The sequence below is a fragment of the Anas platyrhynchos genome, chromosome 1, assembly GCF_047663525.1.
Source record: "Anas platyrhynchos isolate ZD024472 breed Pekin duck chromosome 1, IASCAAS_PekinDuck_T2T, whole genome shotgun sequence".
In the NCBI taxonomy this organism is placed as follows: Eukaryota; Metazoa; Chordata; class Aves; order Anseriformes; family Anatidae; genus Anas; species Anas platyrhynchos.
In genome coordinates this window covers 205,375,142-205,397,080 of record NC_092587.1, presented here as the reverse complement: position 1 = coordinate 205,397,080, position 21,939 = coordinate 205,375,142, and the positions used below count along the sequence as shown (strand labels likewise).

The 21,939-nt window shown below is 51.3% G+C and overlaps 1 protein-coding gene and 1 long non-coding RNA gene across 5 annotated transcripts; one reads left to right on the top strand and one right to left on the bottom strand.

Annotated features, from left to right (window-relative positions):
* Window positions 1–576: 576 nt before the first annotated feature.
* SERPINH1 (serpin family H member 1) lies at window positions 577–7,304 on the bottom strand. 4 transcript variants are annotated; one of them, XM_027466189.3, is made up of 6 exons: window positions 7,080–7,194; window positions 6,061–6,104; window positions 4,081–4,694; window positions 3,808–3,906; window positions 3,113–3,345; window positions 577–2,929 (listed from the first exon to the last, which is right to left on the bottom strand). In XM_027466189.3, the coding sequence occupies exons 3-6, from the start codon at window positions 4,661–4,663 to the stop codon at window positions 2,627–2,629; spliced, it is 1,218 nt and encodes a 405-aa protein (XP_027321990.1). In that variant the 5' UTR covers window positions 4,664–4,694; window positions 6,061–6,104; window positions 7,080–7,194; the 3' UTR covers window positions 577–2,626. The 4 variants fall into 4 exon arrangements, with proteins under 4 accessions (XP_027321990.1, XP_038034275.1, XP_005022647.2 ...); XM_038178347.2 differs by having other exon boundaries at window positions 4,081–4,697; window positions 7,080–7,193; XM_005022590.6 differs by lacking the exon at window positions 6,061–6,104 and having other exon boundaries at window positions 7,080–7,304.
* LOC140001388 (uncharacterized) lies at window positions 5,754–18,526 on the top strand. Its single transcript, XR_011806593.1, has 3 exons — window positions 5,754–6,575; window positions 7,432–10,592; window positions 17,843–18,526. It is a non-coding gene; the product is annotated as an uncharacterized lncRNA (long non-coding RNA).
* Window positions 18,527–21,939: the final 3,413 nt, after the last annotated feature.

The following is a 21,939-nucleotide window of genomic DNA, read 5'->3' as shown; positions in this document are numbered from 1 at the left end:
TGAGATGGGGTTTTAGTTTTGCTTGTGGCATGCTCGAATACAGCAGTTTAACACACAGCCCAGCAGGCTCTGACCTTGCTGTTTTTTCCAGCACCTAGCCGTGTGCCCACAACAACGCTGCAGGTTCTCACTTTACTTTTTCCTCTTTTTTTTTTTTTTTTTTTTTTTTTTTATCTGTTTCCTTCAGCTGGATCCCAGCCACACAAATCTGGGGCTGCAGGTTCAGGAAGGGCAGTCCCTGTGCCTAACAGGTCGGTTTTATTCCTACTACAGATTTATTTTTTTTTAAGAGCCATTTGCTGCTCGGTTGAATGTCACAGGACGGGAGGACAGCAGATCCTGTCTGTGAAGCATTCAAGATGCTGGACACGTGGCACTTTTGCAAACCAGCCAATGATTTCCTCCTTTCCCATGATATAAATCATGGGAATTGACCCACGGATTTGTGTAACTTTGGTCCATAAACACCCCATCAGGTGCCTCAGATTGAATCACGGCAAGGAGCTGCCATGAGCTCTTCGAAAAAGATTTCATCCCCACCCCGAGCCCTGCAGCTCAGCCTGGTTGCCCGGCGGGTTCATTGAAAAAAGGTTTTATTGCAAAATTATACAACTGTCATCGTGTGGATCCAAGAAGAGATGACAAAAGCCACTGGACAGCTGCATCCACACGACACGAATTATTCACAATATCCCACAGTGTGTTCTTGCCTTGCCCTCCCCGTCTCTCCCCCCCCAAACCCCGACCTCCAGAATGTGCTACAGCATTTGGGTTTCAGTGCGCTGATTCACCACCACATTTTAGGGTCTAGCATACACGCTGGGTTTTTTGGCTTCCCATTCCTTTGGGTACATCCCTGTGGGTTCCCTCCTCCCCCTGGAAAGCACCTGGGAGCATGAGCTAGGAAGAAAAACGGGGCAAAGAGCTCCCTTTCCAGCTGGCTTGGATGGGAATTGGGGCAGAGCTGCTGATATGCAATCGTGTGTCCTTGCAAAGCTGGAGGAGACGCAGTCAGGTTAAAACTGGGGGCACACGGTGCTGTGTTTTGGGCTGTTTGAGAGCTAACTCCTTAATTTTTACATAATAAATAAGTGGAGGCAGTCTCATATATGGTCTAGAAAAAAAAAATGCAGTATCGGGCTTGGACGAAGCAACCTGGCAGGGAATGCATTGGAAGGAAAATAAAAGCGATGCATTCACACCATCCTTACTGCTTCCAAATAACTGCCACCAATTTATGACACTCGGATTTCTCTCATTTCAGTGATTTGTCATGATTTGCTCTGTCTCAGTGCATGGCAAGGCTTACCTGACCCGTGCTTTGATGCGTGTGGGGTTGCATCACTTATTTAAGTAGTGTTAACCTGACAACGTCCCTGAATGAGAGGAAGATGGGAAAAGCCTCCAAGGGGAGGCTGGAGCAGGCGATGAAACTTGCTAATTATCAGACATAAATACGTATATAACCATAAATACATTGCTTTTTTCAGCGTGCCCTCGTCCAGGTCAGCCGACAGGGAGCTAAAGTATCACGGAGGAGATAGGAGCTTCAGAAAAGGGTCATTAGGAAGCCAGGTAGAGGCAGCTCAGAAGTTAAATTACGCAAGAAAGAGGGGGTGAGACCTGATCCCTGTGGGAAGCCAGCAGGAGAAACCTCAGCCTGCCCCGGGAGCTGACGGGTTCCAGCCCTGGCTGTAACTGGGGGAACCTTCACAGTGTAAACTTTGCCATCCCTCTGAGCTGATGCAGGAGCAGTGAGAAGAAGTTCCTCTGTCGGCCTGGGACAGGATGTTTATTTACAGATCTTGGCCCCAGGGCCCCCTCCATGATTCCTGGAAACGTGGAGCACGGCCATTTATAGGAATTCCTCGCAGGAGCGTTTGAAGGGACCTCAAATAGGACCTCGTTTTAGAGGCTCCTCTTCTCTTTGGCTTCTCTGCAGTGCAGACCAAAGCTGTGCCTGGCTTTATTCTAGCTAAGGAGCTGGTGCCCTGCTGAAGCAGGGGTGAGGCTGGACAGGACACAGCTCCGTGCGACCTCAGCTCTTACCTGCTGGCATGCTGGGGGCTGCACCCCAGAATCAGCCCTTGTTTTGTATCACTTAGGAAAGAAGAAGCGAGCATGCGTCTGCCTTCCATCACAAGCCAAGAAACGAGTGCAGAGGGATCAGAGCAGCTAAAGCATAGCGATTCACAGCACCAAAGTGAGGGGGAAACAATAAAAAAGCAGAGCTGAACGTGCACAAGCATTTGAGATGGAAGGGTGGAGGGCTGGTGCCTCGGCAGGGCTGCTGGTAGTAGCAGGAGGCTTAATTTTAGTGCAGGGAGGAGCGAGGCAGAAGCCTGAGCAGCTCAGCTGAGGTGCCAGTTCCCATCCATTCCTGGTGACCCTCGCGTGCCAGGCTCCCCTGTTCCTCTGGAGGTGGGTTTGTGCAATAAGAAGAGTATTTGGGGGGGTGAGGTAAAGTGTATGCTGGTTTCTCATCACAATGCACCCTGGTCTGAATAGCACCCATAGTTCGAGAAGGATACAAAATAGTGTTTCCCCTTTTTTGAAATCCCCCACTAAAAAAAAAAATAAAAATCACAAACCAAAACAAGCTCTGGAAAAAAAAAATAAAACAGAACTACAACTCATCGCGCATCTTGTCTCCTTTGGGCCTCACGAGCCTGCCGATGAAAAGAATGGAGTTGGTTTTGCTGTCCTTGATCAGGAAGACGAAGGGGTGGTCAGCATAGAAGAGCTTGGGGTTCCTCATCTCCTCCCGGCCATAGATGTCAGCATCGTAGGGGTTCCCTTCCGTGTCCCACTCGAGAGCAGCGGCGTGGAAGACGTTGGACAGGTAAAGATCTTTCTTGCCCGAGATCTTTGACAGGTCAGCCTTGCTTTTGTCGATGGCTTCTGTCAGGCCCAGGCCAGCCAAGTGTTTCTAGGAGGAGAAAAGAGGTCAGCAACCCTCCCGGAGAGGACACAGAGCGATCTCTTCCCTCCATTGTCACGCCAGTTGATGGAAATAAAGCTGCCCAGCACGAGTACCCCATTATCCTACTGTTTTCTCTCCCACCCCCAAAAAATGCAAGGCTTAACTGCCTTCTTCAAGGACGTCCTTTACCTGAAGGTCATGGCTGACTTCCAGGACGACTTTAGGCAGCGAGATGGCCACAGATCTCTTCTTCATCTTGCCAGCCCAGGTCTTCAGCTGTTCCCTGTTCAGCAGTTTCTCGACCCTCTCCAGGGGCTCCACGTGGTTTGGCATGATGAAGATCATGCTGGAGAGTTTGTGAGCAAGTGGCATCTCTACCACCTGCAGCTTCTCCGTCTCGTCATCGTAGTAGTTGTAGAGACCTTGAAGTTGAAATCAGAGGTAGGAAACGGTGAGATGGAGAGCAGAGGAAGAGCAGAGGTACCCCCGACCTTTTTGCCAATTCACCCTGGACTTGCCCTGCCAAGCAAGGGAAGAAAATCAGTGCTATTTTGGGAATTACTGGAGCTGGCAACAGCCCAAAATCATGGATGCCATTCGTGTGATGAACTAGCATTTATTCCTAATAGCCAAGCACCCAGTAGCAAATCCGGATTCTTCCTGCTCACAAAGACTGAATCAACAGAGCAAGCACACCCTGTTTAGTTTTTTCTCACTCGCTTCCCATGGAGCAAAATGATCTTGGAAGCAGCTGGTAGAAAACTGAGCAGCAGTGAGCATCCAGCAGGTTAAGAGTTGGATTCAATGATCCTTGTGGGTCCCTTCCAACTCGGGTTATTCTATAATTCTAGGTCTTGGCAAGGGGCAGGAGGTTTGCAGCTTACCCGTGCGATGCATCATAGGAACACCCACGGTGTAGGACCGGGACACCATGAAACCACGGTTGTCCACCATCTTATGGTGGAACTTTTCATCCCAGTGAGCTACAGGAGAGAGAAAATCAGCATGTGAGAAAAAAAAAAGTGGTAATTTCATGCTTGGTTCCTAACTACAAAAAACAGTAGGCCTCCCGTGGACCCACAATTTATCTTCCCACTTAGGCTGCTTTATATGGGCTCACGCTGGGTTTTGGGTCAATAACTGATGGAAGAACTTACGCTTGAAGAACATGGCATTGACGATGAGGGCCCCATCAGTTTTCTCAACATCTTTTGTGACCTCTGGCAGCTTCCCATCCGTGGTCTGGGCCGCCCACTCATTAATGGACTTCAGGGCGCTCCTCTTGTCTCGGAAGTTGATCTTGGAGTGCTCGTAGTTGTAGTGCTTCTTGCTGTTCTTCACGAAGTCGTCGGCGAAGTTGATGGAGGCCGGGCCGTACAAGCGGTTGCCGATCTTCCAGGTGACGTTGCGGGCCGTGCTGTTGCTCACCTCGTTGAGGAGCTCCGACAGCCCGCTGTGCACGTAGTCGTCGTTCAGCTTGTCGGCGCTCAGCACCGCCTTGGCCTGGGAGGCGGTGGCGGCCTTGCCCCCGAGGGACACGAGGCCCAGGGAAGAGGCCACCACCACGGGGGACAGCAGGATGTTCTCCATGTCCTTGTCCTTCGCCATGGCGTGGTAGAGGTTGAAGGCCAGCGTGGTGCTGCGGTCGGCCAGTGTCGTGGCTTTGTCGCTCAACTTTCTGTCCTCTGAGGGCACGGCCATGGCTAGGCCGCAGAGGGCGAGCACCACGATAATCCACATGGTTTTGGCAGCACCCAACACTCCTGGGGACCTGCTGGGCAAGAAGAGTTCACCGTTAGGATGTCCCAAACCCTTCCTAGGGCCTTCAGAGGCCCCAAGGGCTCATCAGTGAAATCCACTCCTAATTTCCAGCGACTGCCAGAGCGCCCACGTCAACGCTATGCTTGGGTTGCAACGATCCCAAGTCCACGTTGGGCCTTCCCCCGAGCAGCAGAGTCCAGGCTGTGCTCTTTTTTTTTTTGTGAGAGCTGTGCATTTTTTTTGAATGAAAGCTTCCTTTTTAAGCAAATTTTGCTGTATTACTTCATGTTTGTGTACAGTACATGACTTAAGGAAGTGCCAGGGGATGGGAGCGACAGCTATTTCTCCCGTAGAGTTTCAAGTTGAACCTCTGCATCGGTCAGGAAAAGGTAAAATTGGGATGTTTCTCCTGCCCAAGGGCCAGGTAGATGGTCCATCCTGGGGTTATCAGGGTCAGTGTGTGGCAGGATTGTCCCTCCTGGGGACCCTAGCTCAGCACCCTGCATTTTAGGCACTAGGTGGAGCACAGGAGCTTCCAAATCAAAGGGGCCCTCCGAGCAGCTCCAAGGCTGGCCCGGCAGCTCCGGCTGACTCAGTTTTGCCTGTTCAGCTCTATCAGAGAAGTAGGGGGACAAAGGGAGGTGGTGAATCCCCTCCTTTCCCCCTTCCTCTAATGCACACGCGTTGCTGAAGCATCTCAGCACAACTCAAGCATAGCCAGGCCCGGTGAGGCCTCTGAGCCACTGTAGGGTTTTTAGATGAAGTTAAAGATTGACTGGTCCTAAATGCTCATTAAAAGTTGGAACTAAAATGCGAACATTTGCTCCAAGTGGGTTGCTTGGGCTCCCCCTCTGCTGAGCGTATATATTTGCAACCTTGCTGAGGTCGCAAACATATTTGCAACCCCAAGCGAGCTTTTCCAGCAGGATCCCTCATCCCCAAGAATACTGGGGCTGTGGTCCTGTCCCCCCACCCTGCCCAGGGTCCACGGAGAGGAGAACTGCAACGGGTTAAAAGCAAGCAGCGGAGGAAGCGAAGGGCCCGCCGGGATTACATATGGAAGGAAGCACGCACGCACACAGCCCCGAGCAAAGCGAGTGCGCAGTTCCACCGGGGACCTCTTGCCAGAGTGGGAGTTACGTAGCTCCAGACGGGGAGGCAATTTATATCCCAAAGCCCTTTTGGGAGCAAGCCTTCCGTTGAAGGGAAGCGCTGTCACGGCTGACTCAGAGCCAAAAAATGTGTGCAGAGGGCTCAGAGCTTCCCCTGGTGCACTTTAAGGTAAAAATAGTGTTAGGTGCACCAAGCATTTAAAAGCTGAGGGGTTTTCTTTCATCTCTTTTTTTTTTCTTTCCCCTTTTTATTTCTAAAAATACCTTGAAACTGTTTCATAGGGAGGTCAACGCTTGCCTTTTTCCCTCTGAAAGAAAACAGATACACGGAGCAGTTCTCCCGCAAGCAACCCACGGCCCATGCTGCTTACATCCTCAGCCTAAAAAAGCTCCGTGACTTCAGAGACCGGCAAAAAATTTTGACCTGGCAACCGGGCTGTGATGAGCAGTGCCTCAGCTCGCTGCGGCAAAACAGAAAAATGTTGCCCATCCTTGGAGGAAGGGTGAGATTATCGCTGAATTCGTAACCCAGGGTGAAAATAGGTCCGGATGCCACGGGAGGAATGTGCAGGCGATAGCATCCTTGCGGGGGCTGAACATCCCAGCCCTGTGAGGGGACGCCCCGTGCCAGCGTGGCATCCCGTAGACCTCACGGGGACCCATTCTCCGGGCAGGATTTGGAGGTGCCAGCACCCGTAGCCCCTCCAGGACCACGCTGTCACCCCGGTGAAGCTGCAGGACTTCGAGCAAAAACCATCTCCGTGTGTTGGCAGAAGGAGGTGATGCTTTGGGAAGGCAGGCAAAGGGATGGGGCTCATCGGGATTGTCGTGGGGAGGCTGAGAGCTCGCCCTCCTACGCTGGGCTGGTGTCCAGGGTCCCCAAGGCTCCCAGGCTGGGCAGGCGCAGGAGCTCGCGAATTTTTCCAGCCCAGCGCTTTTCCCTTCTTCCCTTCTTCCACCCTCGCAAAGTTTCTCCGGGGCTGCAGCTGCTCTGCTATCGCTCTCGGCAAACCTTTTAACTCCCTTCCTTTGGCAAAACAGAGCTGGCTTTTGGGTTGCCCTACACATACCCCCCCCCAAAAAAAAACCCACAACACCTCCATGCAACAACCCCCATTTTCTTCCTTTCCTCCTCTTCTCCCCCCCAAAAAAAAATCCCACCCATATTTTGGGGAGCATGCAACACCCCAAACTAAGGGCCTGCAATCTCAGCTTGGCACATCTGATCCCTTTGGGAGTGGGGGTCCCAAGGGGGGTCTCAAAGGGGTCCCCCCTCCCCTTACCTGAGGAATGGGGCTGCTGCTTTTGCTCTTCTCCCCTTGTGCACCTCCTGGGCGGGCGGAGGGTATATAAGGGGCCGGGGAGAAACTTCTGGAAAGTTGGGAAAAACCTCTCCCAAACTAAAAAAAAAAAAAAGGAAAAAAAACCGCCTGGGGAGGGAGAGGAAGGGGAGGATCCGAAGAGCTCTCCCAGCCTCCCTCCAATAGCAGAGAGCGCTCAGCCCTGCTGCTGCAAATGGAGGGGGCTGGGTGGTCGGTGGTGCAGGAGGAGTGGGGTTGATGGCTTTTTTATTTTTTTTGGTAGGGTATCGTTGCTTTTCTTTGACCTTTTATTTATTTATTTATTTATTTTCAGGGTGTCATCCTTTGTGTAATTGAAATTGATTATATAAAGTGCCCTACCCCGTGCACCAGCCGTGCCCACGGGCAGCAAAAGGTTTCACGGCTGCATCACTTCAGAGCCACCGCTCGCCATCCGAGGTGTCCCCAAAAGTCCCCAAAAGGACTTCCTTCTCTTACCAGATTCCACAGGCACTGCTTTGCCAGCCCTTTCCCCTCCTGCATAACGCCCTCTCTCCTTTTTCCCCCCTCTCCCTTTCCCCCTCTCGGTGCTGAACCTCTTCCACCCATCACATCCTCTGCACTTCCCAACCCATAGGTGTGAGGTTAGTGGGTGGTTGTTCCTTGTAGTACGGTGGCAAAGTCCTCGTCTCCAGCAAATTTCCACAATTTAGAAAAGTCTCACCTTCGGTCTGTGTTATGGCAGGAAATATTCACAGCCCCAAAGTGATGCTGAAGGAGTTAAATATTCGTGGTGCCTGTGTGCGCCTGGCTGAGAGCGCCTGCAGCAAAGACTGTGCCATAGAGAAGTTTCTGTGCTGACTCACAGGTGGTGAACTCCAGTCGGCTTCACCCCTGTCACATTTTAAGCTGGTTTGGGATGTTTTTTTATGGCAATCTGGCAGCCCCTTCGGGACATTTTCCAGGTACTACCCAGTAATTAAGCACCGTGCTCAATGGTGACCACATTAGAAGGATGCTGCACTGCGTTGGTGAGCTTCTTCCCTTACTTCAAATCACCTCTGAATTCATTTTGTCCTCTCTTAATGCTGGTTTTGGCTCTGCAGGTTCCCCTTAGGAGGCAGGGGTCTCAGCACATCGCTACCTCTTGATGCTGGGGTAGAAAACAGCCCCTGGTCTAGCCTGAATATTGTGCTCTCACCCCTGAGCTGTTGCCCTGCAAGCACCGAGATCAGCCCACCTGCCACCCCACCACGCACTATTGCTCCCCCAATTCTAGTGATATTTGAATCACAGAATCACAGAATTTCTAGGTTGGAAGAGACCTCAAGATCATCGAGTCCAACCTTTACCTAACGCTAACAATCCCCACTAAACCATATCCCTAAGCTCTACATCTAAACGTCTTTTAAAGGCTTCCAGGGATGGTGACTCCACCACCTCCCTGGGCAGCCTGTTCCAGTGCCTCACAACCCTTTCAGTAAAGAAATTCTTCCTAACACCTAACCTAAAACTCCCCTGGTGCAACTTTAGCCCCTTCCCCCTCGTCCTGTCACCAGGCACGTGGGAGAACAGGCCAACCCCCACCTCGCTACAGCCTCCTTTAAGGTATCTGTAGAGAGCGATAAGGTCGCCCCTGAGCCTCCTCTTCTCCAGGCTGAACAAGCCCAGCTCCCTCAGCCGCTCCTCGTAGGACTTGTTCTCCAGGCCCCTCACCAGCTTCGTCGCCCTTCTTTGGACCCGCTCAAGCACCTCGATGTCCTTCTTGTAGCGAGGGGCCCAAAACTGAACACAGTACTCGAGGTGCGGCCTCACCAGAGCCGAGTACAGGGGGACGATCACCTCCCTAGCCCTGCTGGTCACAGTGTTTCTGACACAAGCCAGGATGCCGTTGGCCTTCTTGGCCACCTGAGCACACTGCTGGCTCATATTCAGCCGACTGTCCACCATCACTCCCAGGTCCTTCTCTGCCTGGCAGCTCTCCAACCACTCATCTCCCAGCCTGTAGCTCTGCTTGGGGTTATTGCGCCCCAGGTGCAGGACCCGGCACTTGGCCTTGTTGAACTTCATGCAGTTGACCTCAGCCCATCAGTGCAGCCTATCCAGATCCTCCTGCAGAGCTTTTCTACCCTCGAGCAGATCGACACATGCGCATAGCTTGGTGTCATCTGCAAACTTACTGAGGGTGCACTCAATGCCCTCGTCCAGATCATTGATGAAGATGTTAAAGAGGACCGGCCCCAGCACCGAGCCCTGGGGGACGCCACTAGTGACTGGCCTCCAACTGGACTTGGCTCCATTTACCACGACTCTTTGGGCCCGGCTATCCAGCCAGTTTCTAACCCAACGAAGCGTGCACCAGTCCAAGCCAAGAGCAGCCAGTTTCTTGAGGAGAATGCTGTGGGAGACGGTGTCAAAAGCCTTGTTGAAGTCAAGGTAGACCACATCCATAGCCTTTCCCTCGTCCACCCAGCGTGTCACTTTGTCGTAGAAGGAGATCAGGTTCGTCAAGCAGGACCTGCCTTCCATAAACCCATGCTGACTGGGCCTGATCGCCTGCTTGCTTGATGTGATATTTGTGATATTTGTGATATTTTTGTTCTGTCTAAACCATTCAGATGATGCTATGTGAGTATTTACTCCCCACCACAAGGAAGGTGAGGTCTTGGAGTCTTTCCTACACAAATATTCCCACCAGCAGCAATACGCCAGCTCCTGGAGCACTAATAATGAGACAAAAAAATGAGTTTGCTGCTGGCTGTGAGGAAGATTGTCCCATTCATCCACTCTCAGCAGCATTTAGCACAGCCAAACTGATCTGCACGGTGACGTTTGGGAAGCGTGCCAAGGGGCTCACTTGTTGGGTGACCTTTGGGTGCCAAGCAGGAAGTCATAACATCTCCTGGTGTTATCTGAGGTTTTTATTTATAGAAATAAATTCCATTTCAGTGGCATGTTGGAGAAAGAAATGCTTGAGGAAAATGTGCTTCCAGCTGATGCCTTCCCTGGGTGTTTTTCATCCAAGCAGGTACCTGAGGCTGAGGTCTTTAATGATAGGATGCCGAAATGGTCCTAATTAGCAGAGATCATGCCCATCATTTCAGAGCAAGTGGTGATGCTCAGAGGGATTTAGAGGGGGAAAGATTTCTGTGGTACCTTGAGCATCATGTCCTTACATGCTAGCGTACATTTGGAGCAATTTTCTTGCCTTCAGTGGGACCAAAGTGATCAAAATTCAGCCCCAGGGTTTTTACAGCGCAGTCTTTGCTTTATTACCGTGTTGCCATGGAGCAAAAATAAATAAATAAATAAATAAAAAATGAATTTCCTGCTTGCAAACAGTCGGTGCCCAGGTGAAGTGGTGCTGGTCTGTACCAGCAGCACGCGCCAGCTGAGAAATGAGAAGAGCTCCTTTAAACCTCCCGTGTCAGCCAGCTTTCCCTGCCAAGCTTTGATTTGCTCCACCTCCAAACCCTTCTAATAATTACTTCCCAGGTGAGATTTTATTTTGTTTTATTTTTTTAATTCTTCCCAGTGAAATGTAAAATACATTCTAAAACTTTTCATGATTTTTTTTTTTTTTTTTAATTCTTCCCATTTTTTTTCTAAAACTTTTAGTCTCTTTCAATGCCTCCCAGCACCAAATTATTTCAACAGAAGGACAGGGCTCTGTACTTCAGTCCTTTTAAACGGACTTGCCTCGATAAGGGGAATTTAGAGTTGATTAAAAACAGTTCATGTGTCTGAGGACAGGCAGCCCAGCACTGAGAAGTTTCAATTTTTCCTGATTTTTTAATGTATTTTCCCCTATTGCCTTACTAATTTATGTCCCCAGCCAGCACATTCCCAGCTGCATTCCTCTAAGCTAACCACAGCAAATCTGCAGGGCTTTAGGATGTGAACATGCAGAAAACGAGCTCGTTCAACCAAAATATCTGCACCCAGCTCGATCGCGATGGGGAATATTTTCCAGGGCAAAAGTGCTGGGAATGGGGCCAATCTGTTTGGTGGGGGGGCAGATTTCTCTCTCCATCGAGTGATATCCAAGCACAGTCGGACGTTTTCGGCTCTCCCAGCCCCCACAGTGCCACGTAGGAGATCTGACGGCGCTGGGGTGGGAGAGGTCCGGGAAAGGGGGGAGCGATGCTGGGAGTTGCCTTCTTCCGTCTTCTCTGCTCCCATAATGAGAGGGCCCGGCTTCCAAGAGACACATCCACTGCTCAGCCCAGCTCCTCCCCTCCAGCCAGCCGGCTTTTTATTTATTTATTTATTTTTACTTTCTGCAGGGCAAAACTTTTGCTCCTTTCATCGCCAGCTGCTTCAAGCGTGGGCACGGTCCCTGGGGACGGCGAGCCTTGGGTTTAGCAGGGTGTGGATCGACTGCGCTATGAGATACTTTAATTAAAAATAATCGTAATAAATCACATCATAGGGGTCTGATCCGACACAGCTCGACAAAGCAGGCAGGGATTTATTGCATCTGAGCTGGGTTTGGGGGAGTTACTGAAGTAAATCTGCCTGGTATTGGGAGTCCTACAGCCAGCCCTGTGGTACACTACGCATGCCCAGACGTTTTATGACCGCTGTGGTCGGTTGGTCTGGCTTTTGTAAAGCAGTGTTACTAATTCACTCGATTATATATTACAAGAGTGCTTTAGTCCTACGAAAGCAAGTGAAACCAAACCCTGCCCTCTGCCAGGCTCTTTGGACAGGACTTTTTAAATAGAAACAGCAGCAGCTTTGCACGGTTCCCCTGTCCCGTAGGCTGCAGTGACCCACAGGGCTGATGTTGTTTTCCCATGGTAGGGTCCAACGTCTCCAAAACGGCCATGAGACAGTGCTGCTGTGGGATTTCTGCTTTTCAATATCAAGCATGGTCATGAGCAAGGCTAGAAAGGAAGGTGATTTGTAGAGGAGATACCAGAGAAGGAGTCCCTTGTAATTTAGGCTGTAATGGGGCAGGGGATTAAAGCTGTCTGCCTTATCCCACAGTTAAGAGCTAGGAAGAAGACATCAGGTGATCAATTTTAAAGAGATCCCAGGTAGTCCTTTTTCACAAAGTTGCTTCAGAGACAAATTTATGGACAACAGGTCCAGGAGTGGATGCTACTGGGGACTGACAGGGATGTATGCTGAAAATCCACAGGCCAGACTCGGTGCTGGGGTGGCACAAGGGAAGGACCACAGATGAGCTAGGACCAGGTGCTTGTCCTTAATTCTCTCTCCCATGTCACCGGTGGGGTGTTCCTTGATGGACTACAGGACTGTCCGCACAGGACATTGTGTATTTGCACGACACACAGCAGGATTAGGCCTCGGAGCATTGAAAGCCATGGCACCTGCAAAGATTACAGTGGAGGTGGTGAAGGCAATACTGATCCTCTTGGCAGCCTCCACCCTGAATCATAGAATCATAAAATCATTGAATTAGAGAATGGTTTGGGTTGGAAGGGGCTCTAAAGGCCACCAAGGCTGGCCTTGGGCACTGCCAGGGCTGGGGCCCCCCCAGCTCCTCAGGGCAGCCTGGGCCAGGCCCTCAGCGCCCTCAGAGGGCAGAATTTCTTCCCAAGGCCTCCCCGAAGCCTCCCCCCTGCCAGGCTCCAGCCACTGCCCCTCGTCCTGGTCCCCCAGCCCTGACCAAGAGTCCCTCCCCAACTTTCCTGCCCTGGCAGGCCAGAGCAAAGCCCTCCCAAGCCAGAGTAAATCTTTTGGATGGAGCCAGGCAGCAGCCATGGCCCTTTTCCCCCCTCCTTGGCTCACAGCCATGCCCGGCTTCCAGCTTGGCCGGGGCTGGACGGGACCGGCTTTGTCTGATCAGACAGCACACAAAGGACGGCAGTGAAGCTGAAAGCTGAGCGTCCTGTGGATGTTTGCCCTGGCCCGCCTGGTTTGTAGCAGCAACGAGCCGAACTCATCCCCGCTAACCCTGCCATGCCTCCAACGAGGGGGTGATGCCTCTTGGGAAGTGCTGGGGTGGGTTTACGTGCCCTAAAAGTTCAAGTTTTGGCCATGGATGCACATTTTCAGTGATCAGCTTTTACTCCTTCAGCAAATGTGATGGGGAACAAGGAAGAAAACAACCCCGATTGCCCTGGAGGAAATTCTGCATCGCAGGAATGTCTTGGTGCACACAGGCCCCCAGCTGCTGCTTTCCTGCAGGGCAGAGAGGAGAGAGACTCCCTTGATCTCGCTTTGTAATCCCTGTTTAATACTCCAGAGAAAAGGTCAAAATCCACAGGGTCCCCTGCCAACCCCGTGAGGACAGGGGGAAATTCCTCGGGTGCTCTCGTGTGGAAAGGAGGGCAACAATTTGGCCTCGGCGCAGGTCCCACGTGGGTAGCAGCAGGTCGGCTGGTGCACCCCTGTGTCCTGCACAATGGGGAAAAGAACAAAAAATGGGGGTCTTTGTGGGTTGCCAAAACTCAGGGATGGAGTTTGCCTTCCCTAGGAACACCCATGGCCATGGGGTCCCATGGTTTTTCTACACTGGTGCAGGAGATCTGATTTAGGGCTGTGGCAAGGCCAAGAGGATTCCCTTTCCAAACTGGCTGGATGAGTGTTTGTGCTCCTCATCCCTCCCCCTGCCTTGCAGTGAACGGGACCATCTGGATCCACCCAGAAGTTAGCCAAAAGAGCAAGAAAGCAATTAATTTTTCAGCCACGTCAGCCCCATGTACGCCAGGGCCACCTCAAGGGCAGGGTGAGCCCAGTGCTTTGGGGTGCCGTGGCCTCAGTTTCCCCATTCCCAGCGCCCGGTCCTTGTCATCCTTAGAGGCAGGGAATGTGCCACTTCCAGTTTTTGACCCTTTATTACAAAATGTGAAGGTCTGGGACTGGGGAGGTCAGTCTGCTGAGAGCAGGGCATGAAGCGAGGGCAGCTCCCAGGGGTGGAATCTCTGGTGTCTCGTAAAAAGCTGTGTTCCCATCCACTGCAGCTCTTCCTCATCTCGTCCTGGCTGTTTTTTTTTCTGGTTTTCCAGAAGGAACATGGAGCTTGGAGCTCGGTGCCTTTCCTTTAAGTCATGCTGAAGCTGTCAGAGAGCTGAGAGGAGGCGCAGACCCACATTCCACCCCCCTGCAGCGCTGCAGTTTTGGGCCCCTTCGAAGGAAATGGGATGTAAAAGGAAACCGTTTATTCCGGAGCCAGCTGAGGGAGCAGAAACGCCCCTAAAGCTGACCCTGCTTGGAGAGAAATCCTCCGCCAGCCAATCTTCTCCTTCCAGCACAGCACTGGGACAGGCAGCGGGGCGGGTGCTTCCCATGCACGCGTGTGCACGCGCGTGGGCGCACCATTTGCACAACAGCGTGTGTCACTGTGACAAATCCAGGCTGGCTCAGGCCCCAGCAACCTCCCCAGTGTCCCTCGAAGTGGCGTGGTTGTTAGAAGTGGGGTTTGCTAGGTGTTGGTGATGGGACGGGGGTGAACGCAGGACACCCTGGGATCCGTGTTTTCATTGCGTTGTGGATTTTTGGGGTGCTCGGAGCAGCGGGTGAAGGCAGGAAGAGAGGAGGGGAGAGATGAATTCAAGGAAAGCCACGCTGGGCTCGGCAGCCCCTGCTCCGGGCAGCGGTCCAGCAGGAGCAAACGGCACGTACATAGCTCATCGCCCACGTGCTGCGGATATATAAGCAAAGGGATGCTTAGGAAGGGGTCTTGGCAGCCTCTTCCTCTTTTCCACTCTCACAGACAACAGAAAAGCTGTCCAGATAGATAGAAGAGGAGAAGGGGCTTCATTCTTTAGGGGCTTTTTGCTTAGAATAACACCGTGCACCCACATCCAATGTCACAGCAGCCAGGTCCCTACACATAAATGTGGGATTGGGCCCAAATTCGGCCAGGGAGCATGACCCAAGCTTTATAGTGTGACCCAACCTTTATAGCTATAAGGATGTAGCGAGGCTGTGCAGGGACAAAATTAGGAAGGCCAAAGCTCATCTGGAACTCAGTCTGGCTACTGCCGTTAAAGATAACAAAAAACGTTTTTATAAATACATCAACACAAAAAGGAGGACTAAGGAGAATCTCCATCCTTTACTGGATGCGGGGGGAAACTTAGTTACAAGAGATGAGGAAAAGGTGGAGGTGCTTAATGCCTTCTTTGCCTCAGCCTTTAGCGGCAATACCGGTTGTTCTCTGGATACCCAGTACCCTGAGCTGGTGGAAGGGGATGGGGAGCAGGATGTGGCCCTCGCCATTCACGAAGAACTGGTTGGTGACCTGCTATGGCACTTGGATGTGCACAAGTCGATGGGGCCGGATGGGATCCACCCAAGGGTACTGAGAGAACTGGCAGAGGAGCTGGCCAAGCCCCTATCCATCATTTATCAGCAGTCCTGGCTATCGGGGGAGGTCCCGGTTGACTGGTGGCTAGCAAACGTGACGCCCATCTACAAGAAGGGCCGGAGGGCAGACCCGGGGAACTACAGGCCGGTCAGTTTGACCTCAGTACCAGGGAAGCTCATGGAGCAGATCCTTTTGAGAGTCATCATGCGGCACTTGAAGGGCAAGCAGGAGATCAGGCCCAGTCAGCATGGGGTTATGGAAGGCAGGTCCTGCTTGACGAACCTGATCTCCTTCTATGACAAAGTGACGCGCTGGGTAGACGAGGGAAAGGCTGTGGATGTGGTCTACCTTGACTTCAGCAAGGCTTTTGACACTGTCTCCCACAGCATTATCCTCAAGAAACTGGCTGCTCTTGGCTTGGACTGGCGCACGCTTCGTTGGGTTAGAAACTGGCTGGATAGCCGGGCCCAGAGAGTCGTGGTAAATGGAGTCAAGTCCAGTTGGAGGCCAGTCACTAGTGGCATCCCCCAGGGCTCGGTGCTGGGGCCGGTCCTCTTTAATATCTTCATCAGTGATCTGGACGAGGGCATTGAGTGCACCCTCAGTAAGTTTGCAGATGACACCAAGCTATGCACATGTGTTGGTCTGCTTGAGGGTAGGAAGGCTCTGCAGGAGGATCTGGATAGGCTGCACCGATGGGCTGAGGCCAACTGCATGAGGTTCAACAAGGCCAAGTGCCGGGTCCTGTACCTGGGGCGCAATAACCCCAAGCAGAGCTACAGGCTGGGAGATGAGTGGTTGGAGAGCTGCCAGGCAGAGAAGGACCTAGGAGTGATGGTGGACAGTCGGCTGAATATGAGCCAGCAGGGTGCTCAGGTGGCCAAGAAGGCCAACGGCATCCTGGCTTGTATCAGAAACACTGTGACCAGCAGGGCTAGGGAGGTGATCGTCCCCCTGTACTCGGCTCTGGTGAGGCCGCACCTCGAGTACTGTGTTCAGTTTTGGGCCCCTCGCTACAAGAAGGACATGGAGGTGCTTGAGCGGGTCCAAAGAAGGGCGACGAAGCTGGTGAGGGGCCTGGAGAACAAGTCCTACGAGGAGCGGCTGAAGGAGCTGGGCTTGTTCAGCCTGGAGAAGAGGAGGCTCAGGGGCGACCTTATCGCTCTCTACAGATACCTTAAAGAAGGCTGTAGTGAGGTGGGGTTTGGTCTGTTCTCCCACGTGCCTGGTGACAGGACGAGGGGGAATGGGCTAAAGTTGCACCAGGGGAGTTTTAGGTTAGGTGTTAGGAAGAACTTCTTTACCAAAAGGGTTGTGAGGCACTGGAACAGGCTGCCCAGGGAAGTGGTGGAGTCACCATCCCTGGAAGTCTTCAAAAGACGTTTAGATGTAGAGCTTAGGGATATGGTTTAGTGGGGATTGTTAGTGTTGGGTCAGAGGTTGGACTCGATGATCTTGAGGTCTCTTCCAACCTAGAAATTCTGTGATTCTGTGATTCTGTGATAGTGCTTTTTGCAACGTTAATAATGTTTTTTTGATGTCATTGTGTGGTGTCTGATTGATGACTTCACATAACATTCAAAATATTTAACCATAATTTCTCTCTGTCCAAGCTTTCCTATATCCCAGAATATAGTTTCTGCATGCAGGACCCTTATCAAAAAGGGGCATCTTTTATATATCCCTATGCACCAAACCCCACAAACTATATCTAACCTAAATACCCCCGTTTAAAATACACCAGCACAGAATTGCAAGGAGCATTTTCCAGCTACTGTGTGGATCTGGAGTGAAAAGCTGGCAGGAAAGTGGCGGCAGGCAGGATTTCTGGAAATGTCAAGGAGCCCACATGATGCAACCCCACTGCATTCTTGCAGAGCGCTGTCTGCGAGCGTAATCCTTTGCAGGGGCTGCTGGCATTTTACTCCAGATGTTCAGGGGCTGCACCGACCCGTTAAAGACTTTTCCAGGGTCAGGTCTGCGTCCCGCCAGAGCTCCGGGCTTTGCGCTGCCGGTGGTGCAGAGCCACATTCATGCGTCAGGGAGACTTCTAAATTTAGCAGCAAAAACCACTGCTAGATTTCAATTTTCCTTCTTTTATATCTTGCAGAGAGGAGTTGTCGATCATCCAGCGAAGCTTTTTCTGCTTCCCAGCTCAGAGTTAACCCCAGCAGCCTGAAACCTTTACTAAAAGCACACAAAAAATACACCCAGCTCCTGCAGATCTTTCTTCTTTGCTTCTCCCTTTGCAGAAAACCACTGGACGCAGCAAATCTTGCAAGGCTTTTGCTGCACACGTGGCCAAGTTGTGCTCAGCTCCCGTGGCACCAGGAGCCTTGATGGGATCTGGTGGAAATGCCTTTTGGCTCTCCCTGAAGCTCAATTAGCTGCTGTGGGCACTGACATTACTTTGGCCACTGCAGGCAAATAATACCCTGGCTTTTCTCTCTTTCATTCACAGCGTGCTGATGGAGACGGAGCTGTGACTCCTGTGCTGCTCACACAAGTGTTAGCAAGAAGATGGTGACCCTGCGACTGAATTGGGTCCAGAAACTCACAAAATAGGCAGATATTTGGAAATCTGGGGCTGCTGTGCCGCAGGAAGAAAGGCAAACACATCTCCCGTAGCCTGGACAGCCCCGGAGCCCCTGGCCATGGGGGGCTCAGCAGCTGCAAACTGAGACATCCCGGGAACATCCTAACTCATCACATTGGAAGATTTGCTTGTGCTGATTTCCAAAAGTTTCGTCAAGCTGAGCAAGGCTGATTCTCCTGGCTTAAGAGCTGGGGAAACCGAGGCACGGGTAGCAAGTCTGGGGCTAGAGTGAGAAGCCGGGTGTCCTGCACTGTGAGTCCTGCACTGGTTTTACTGGTTTGTGCTGCATCCCCTCCCAAAATGATGCTGAGCATCATACAGGGAGTCACAGAGCCCCATTACTGCTCGGACAAGCAGCTTGGACAAATTCCCTCTTTGCATCTCCACTTTTGGGGCTGTCCAGGAGCAGCCCAGTCCATGCTCGCAGCCAACGCACAGCAAATGAAACCTTTTTTACATCTCACCCGTGGCTCAACGAGCTGTTTCGAAGCCCGGAGGAGGTGAATTTGGGAATTTGGGCTTTGCACACAAGGTCTCTTGTTCAGCACGGGGCAGAGAGGTGGGTGGGCAGGCGGGGGGAGAGGTGGGGTAGGGGGAGGCAATGAATGGGGCCCGTTGTTTCGCTCCTGATTACCTCTGGGGGAAGTTTACCAGCCTTGCACAGCTTGGATTCAGTCCTTCAAAATCATCAGCACTTCTGGCCTCTGTCAGACCGAGGACGGGGCTCGTGTCTCCCTATAATTCCTCCTGCTTTGAGTCTGATGGGGACGATGTGGTTAAAAGAGCCGTGAATCGAAGCCTCTCAGAGCTGCCCTCCTCCGCTCCTCCGCGGTCCTGGGCGGCCCCATCCAGCTGGGATTTATTTCAGGCTCACTCGCTGCCCGAACATAGAGAAGAAGCAGTGAGGAATGAAGGGCAGCTCCCGAGCTTTGAATAGTTCAGGCCATGAAACATGGGCTGTGCTTTATTTAAAGGGAAACGCTCCAAGCCTGAGCTCCCAGCCTCACAGGTATCTGTCGGGTAGGGTAATACCCAGCTGCGTATTTGAGTGCAGCTTCCAGAGCCATGCTGGATGTGCAAAATAGTGCAAAATTTGTACATTGCCCGATTATGAGAAAGCTCTGGACAGCAGTCTGCTCTCCCTAGTCCCACCTAATGAAGGCTTGGAGTCAAATGCAGAAGTTTTGGTGTCTCCTGATCACCTGGACTCGTGACTGCCCTCCAAGGGCTCGTTTTCCAGGTCTGGTTTCACATTATTTTTATTTTTTTCAGGAATTGCCCATGAACATCCGTTTTATTTCTTAACTTTATCCCTCTCCGTTTTATTTCTTAACTCTTGAACTGTTTTTTTGTTTGCTTGTTTTGTTCTTTCTCCCTTCTCCAGCTGGAAGCAATGCCAGGAATAGAGAAAAAAAAAACCATTTCTATGGACATTGTGCCTCCTTTCGGCTGCATGGAGGCTGCGATGAGGTTTTGTGTCAAGGAGTGTGTAGAGCCTCTTTCTAGGCTTCCTCTCCAGCTGCTAGTCTACCTGCAGGCTGGATTGTGTATTTCCTCTGTGATGGTGCATCCTGGATGTCTGAAGCCCAGGAGCTTTGTACATTTGGAGAAGGGCAAGGCCTGGAGAGGGATTTGATTCCCCCATCCTTACAGAGCCTCCAGGAGTCCATCCAGGAGTCCACGTCCATCTCTCCTAACCTGGTGGGGCTGCCCTCTGCCTCACCCCTAACCTCCCTCCAGATTTTCTCATGTTCACACCATGTCCTGTCCAGGGAGAAGCAGCTTGCGAGCTGATTTGGTGGAGAATCCCGTTGGTGGTGGTGGTAGGAAGGGGTAGGAAGGTGAAATGAGTCAAGGTAAGGTAAATCAAGGTAAGATGAATGAAAGTAAGAAGAATGAAAGTAAGAAGAATAAAAATAAGATAAATCAAGATAAGAGAAATCAAGGTAAGATGAATGAAGGTAAGATGAATCAAGGTTAGATAAATCAAGATTAGATAAATCAAGGTTAGATAAATCAAGGTAAGATAAATCAAGGTAAGATAAATCAAGGCAAGATGAATCATGGTAAGATAAATCAAGGTAAGGTAAATCAAGGTAGGATGAAGCTCTTGCAGCTCTGTGTCCATGCTGGGAGGAACTGCCTGCCAGAAATGGCTCTCTCGTAGTGGTGGTGGTGGAGCTGGGCAAACCCTCTCTGATGTTACGGACACAATTTGGCGGAGGCATGGTGATTTTTTACAAAGGGTCGCTCCAGGAGATGGAATTCATTGTTCATTTGGGACAAATAAAGTCAGAAGAGGCAATTTGCTAGCCCAAAGGGAAATCCACTGCACTTAATTTGAATGCAACATGGTTTCTCTTTTATTTCACCATTCTTCTACACTAAAAAGAGGCAAAATGGAGCCTTAAGTATAATTATCAGACAAAGAAAAATAAATTAAAAAATAATTGAAACAAACTGCTTGGGTTATTATCCCCATTTTATCATTTTTTTTAAACACTCCTCCAGTCTAGAAATGCTTTTGGTCACTGTGACAGCGCATGCCCTGATGAATTAACGATTTAACGAGAGTTTTCTCCCTAATTCCAGCTAATAGGATAATTGGCCCTGCAAGTTCATAAAACGTGGGATGTGTAACGAGTCCTCTCCTCCATCTGCTCACCCTGTAACCCTGCACTGGGGGCGTCCCAGTATGTGCAGGGTGTGCAGGAAGGGCTGGGGATGGGAGTGCTGGGACAGGGCAGGTTGGCTGAGGGACACCCCAAAAACCCCATGGCGTGGGGTTTTGGAGAAGCAAGGAGAGCTCGCTGCTTCTCCAGCAGGTTTTGTAGGGCCCCATGACCTGCGTTTTCCCGTTAGCTGAAGGATCTTGATGATCTTGCTTCAGATATGCAGAAAATCGTGCCCCTGATGTCACCTCCTCGGTGTTCTTTTGACTTTTGATCGAGGCAAAAGCCTCCCCCAGCCTCCAAGGCTGACAATCCCTGTCCCATCCCCAATCCCACGCCCCGGATCCTGCGCTGGGAACACACTTCTGGCTGCGCATGGTGATGGACAACAGCTTCCCATGCTTCAAAAAGTGCCAGAAAACCACAAGAAATGGCACAAGGTCCCGTGCTGCTGTCTCTGAGCGACCTCTGATCCCTGTGGGGCTGACACATGAGAGAACAATTATATTTTGGGGGACTTTCCGGGATATTAGTGTCATTGAGGCGTATCGAGGAGGGAGAGACGAGCGGAAATAGATTTAAAAATAGTAAGGAAGAGGAGACAGAGGGATGGAAGAGATTCCAGACCTCATGGGCTGCCTCTTGGGCTCCTTTTTCCCTGCGATGGGTGCTGTAGCCACTTAAACACCGCATTGCTCTTGCTGCAGATGCTTCTCCTATGCAGAGGAGCATCCTCATTTTGGCCTCATCCTTTCCAGCCTCTCCCCGAAGTCTGTCCAGCTCCTTGCTCCTCGCACGGCTCTGAAAATGCCTGCGGGGTTTGGTGGTGAAGAGGTTTCAGCATCCCCGGGGTCCCAGCAGGAGATGCTCGTGGTACCAGGGATGCTGGAGGAGGCTGGAGGAGGCTGGAGGATGCTGGAGAAGTCTTGGAGCCCCCCCAGGTGGTGAGCAGGGGGTATCCCCTCAGCTGCAATACCCCTGGTTATAACATCAGGTTATTTTGGGGCTAATGGGGCAAATTTCCATGGGATAGGGTAATTTCTGCCTAGCAGGGGAGAGCACGGATGGAAATAATGCCCTCGGGTCCTGCACTCCCCTTCTGTCCTGGGTACGAAAATCACTCAAAACTTGCAAAATATCATTTAAGATGAAATTTATTAGAGAAAACATGAGAAAGGAAGAGACGATAGTACGGGTACTCCTATACCCTGCTGGATCCCAGGTCGTGCAGCATCAAAGGGGCGCCGAGCGGCACTCCAGGAGATCCCACGCATCTTTTTTGGGTTCAGT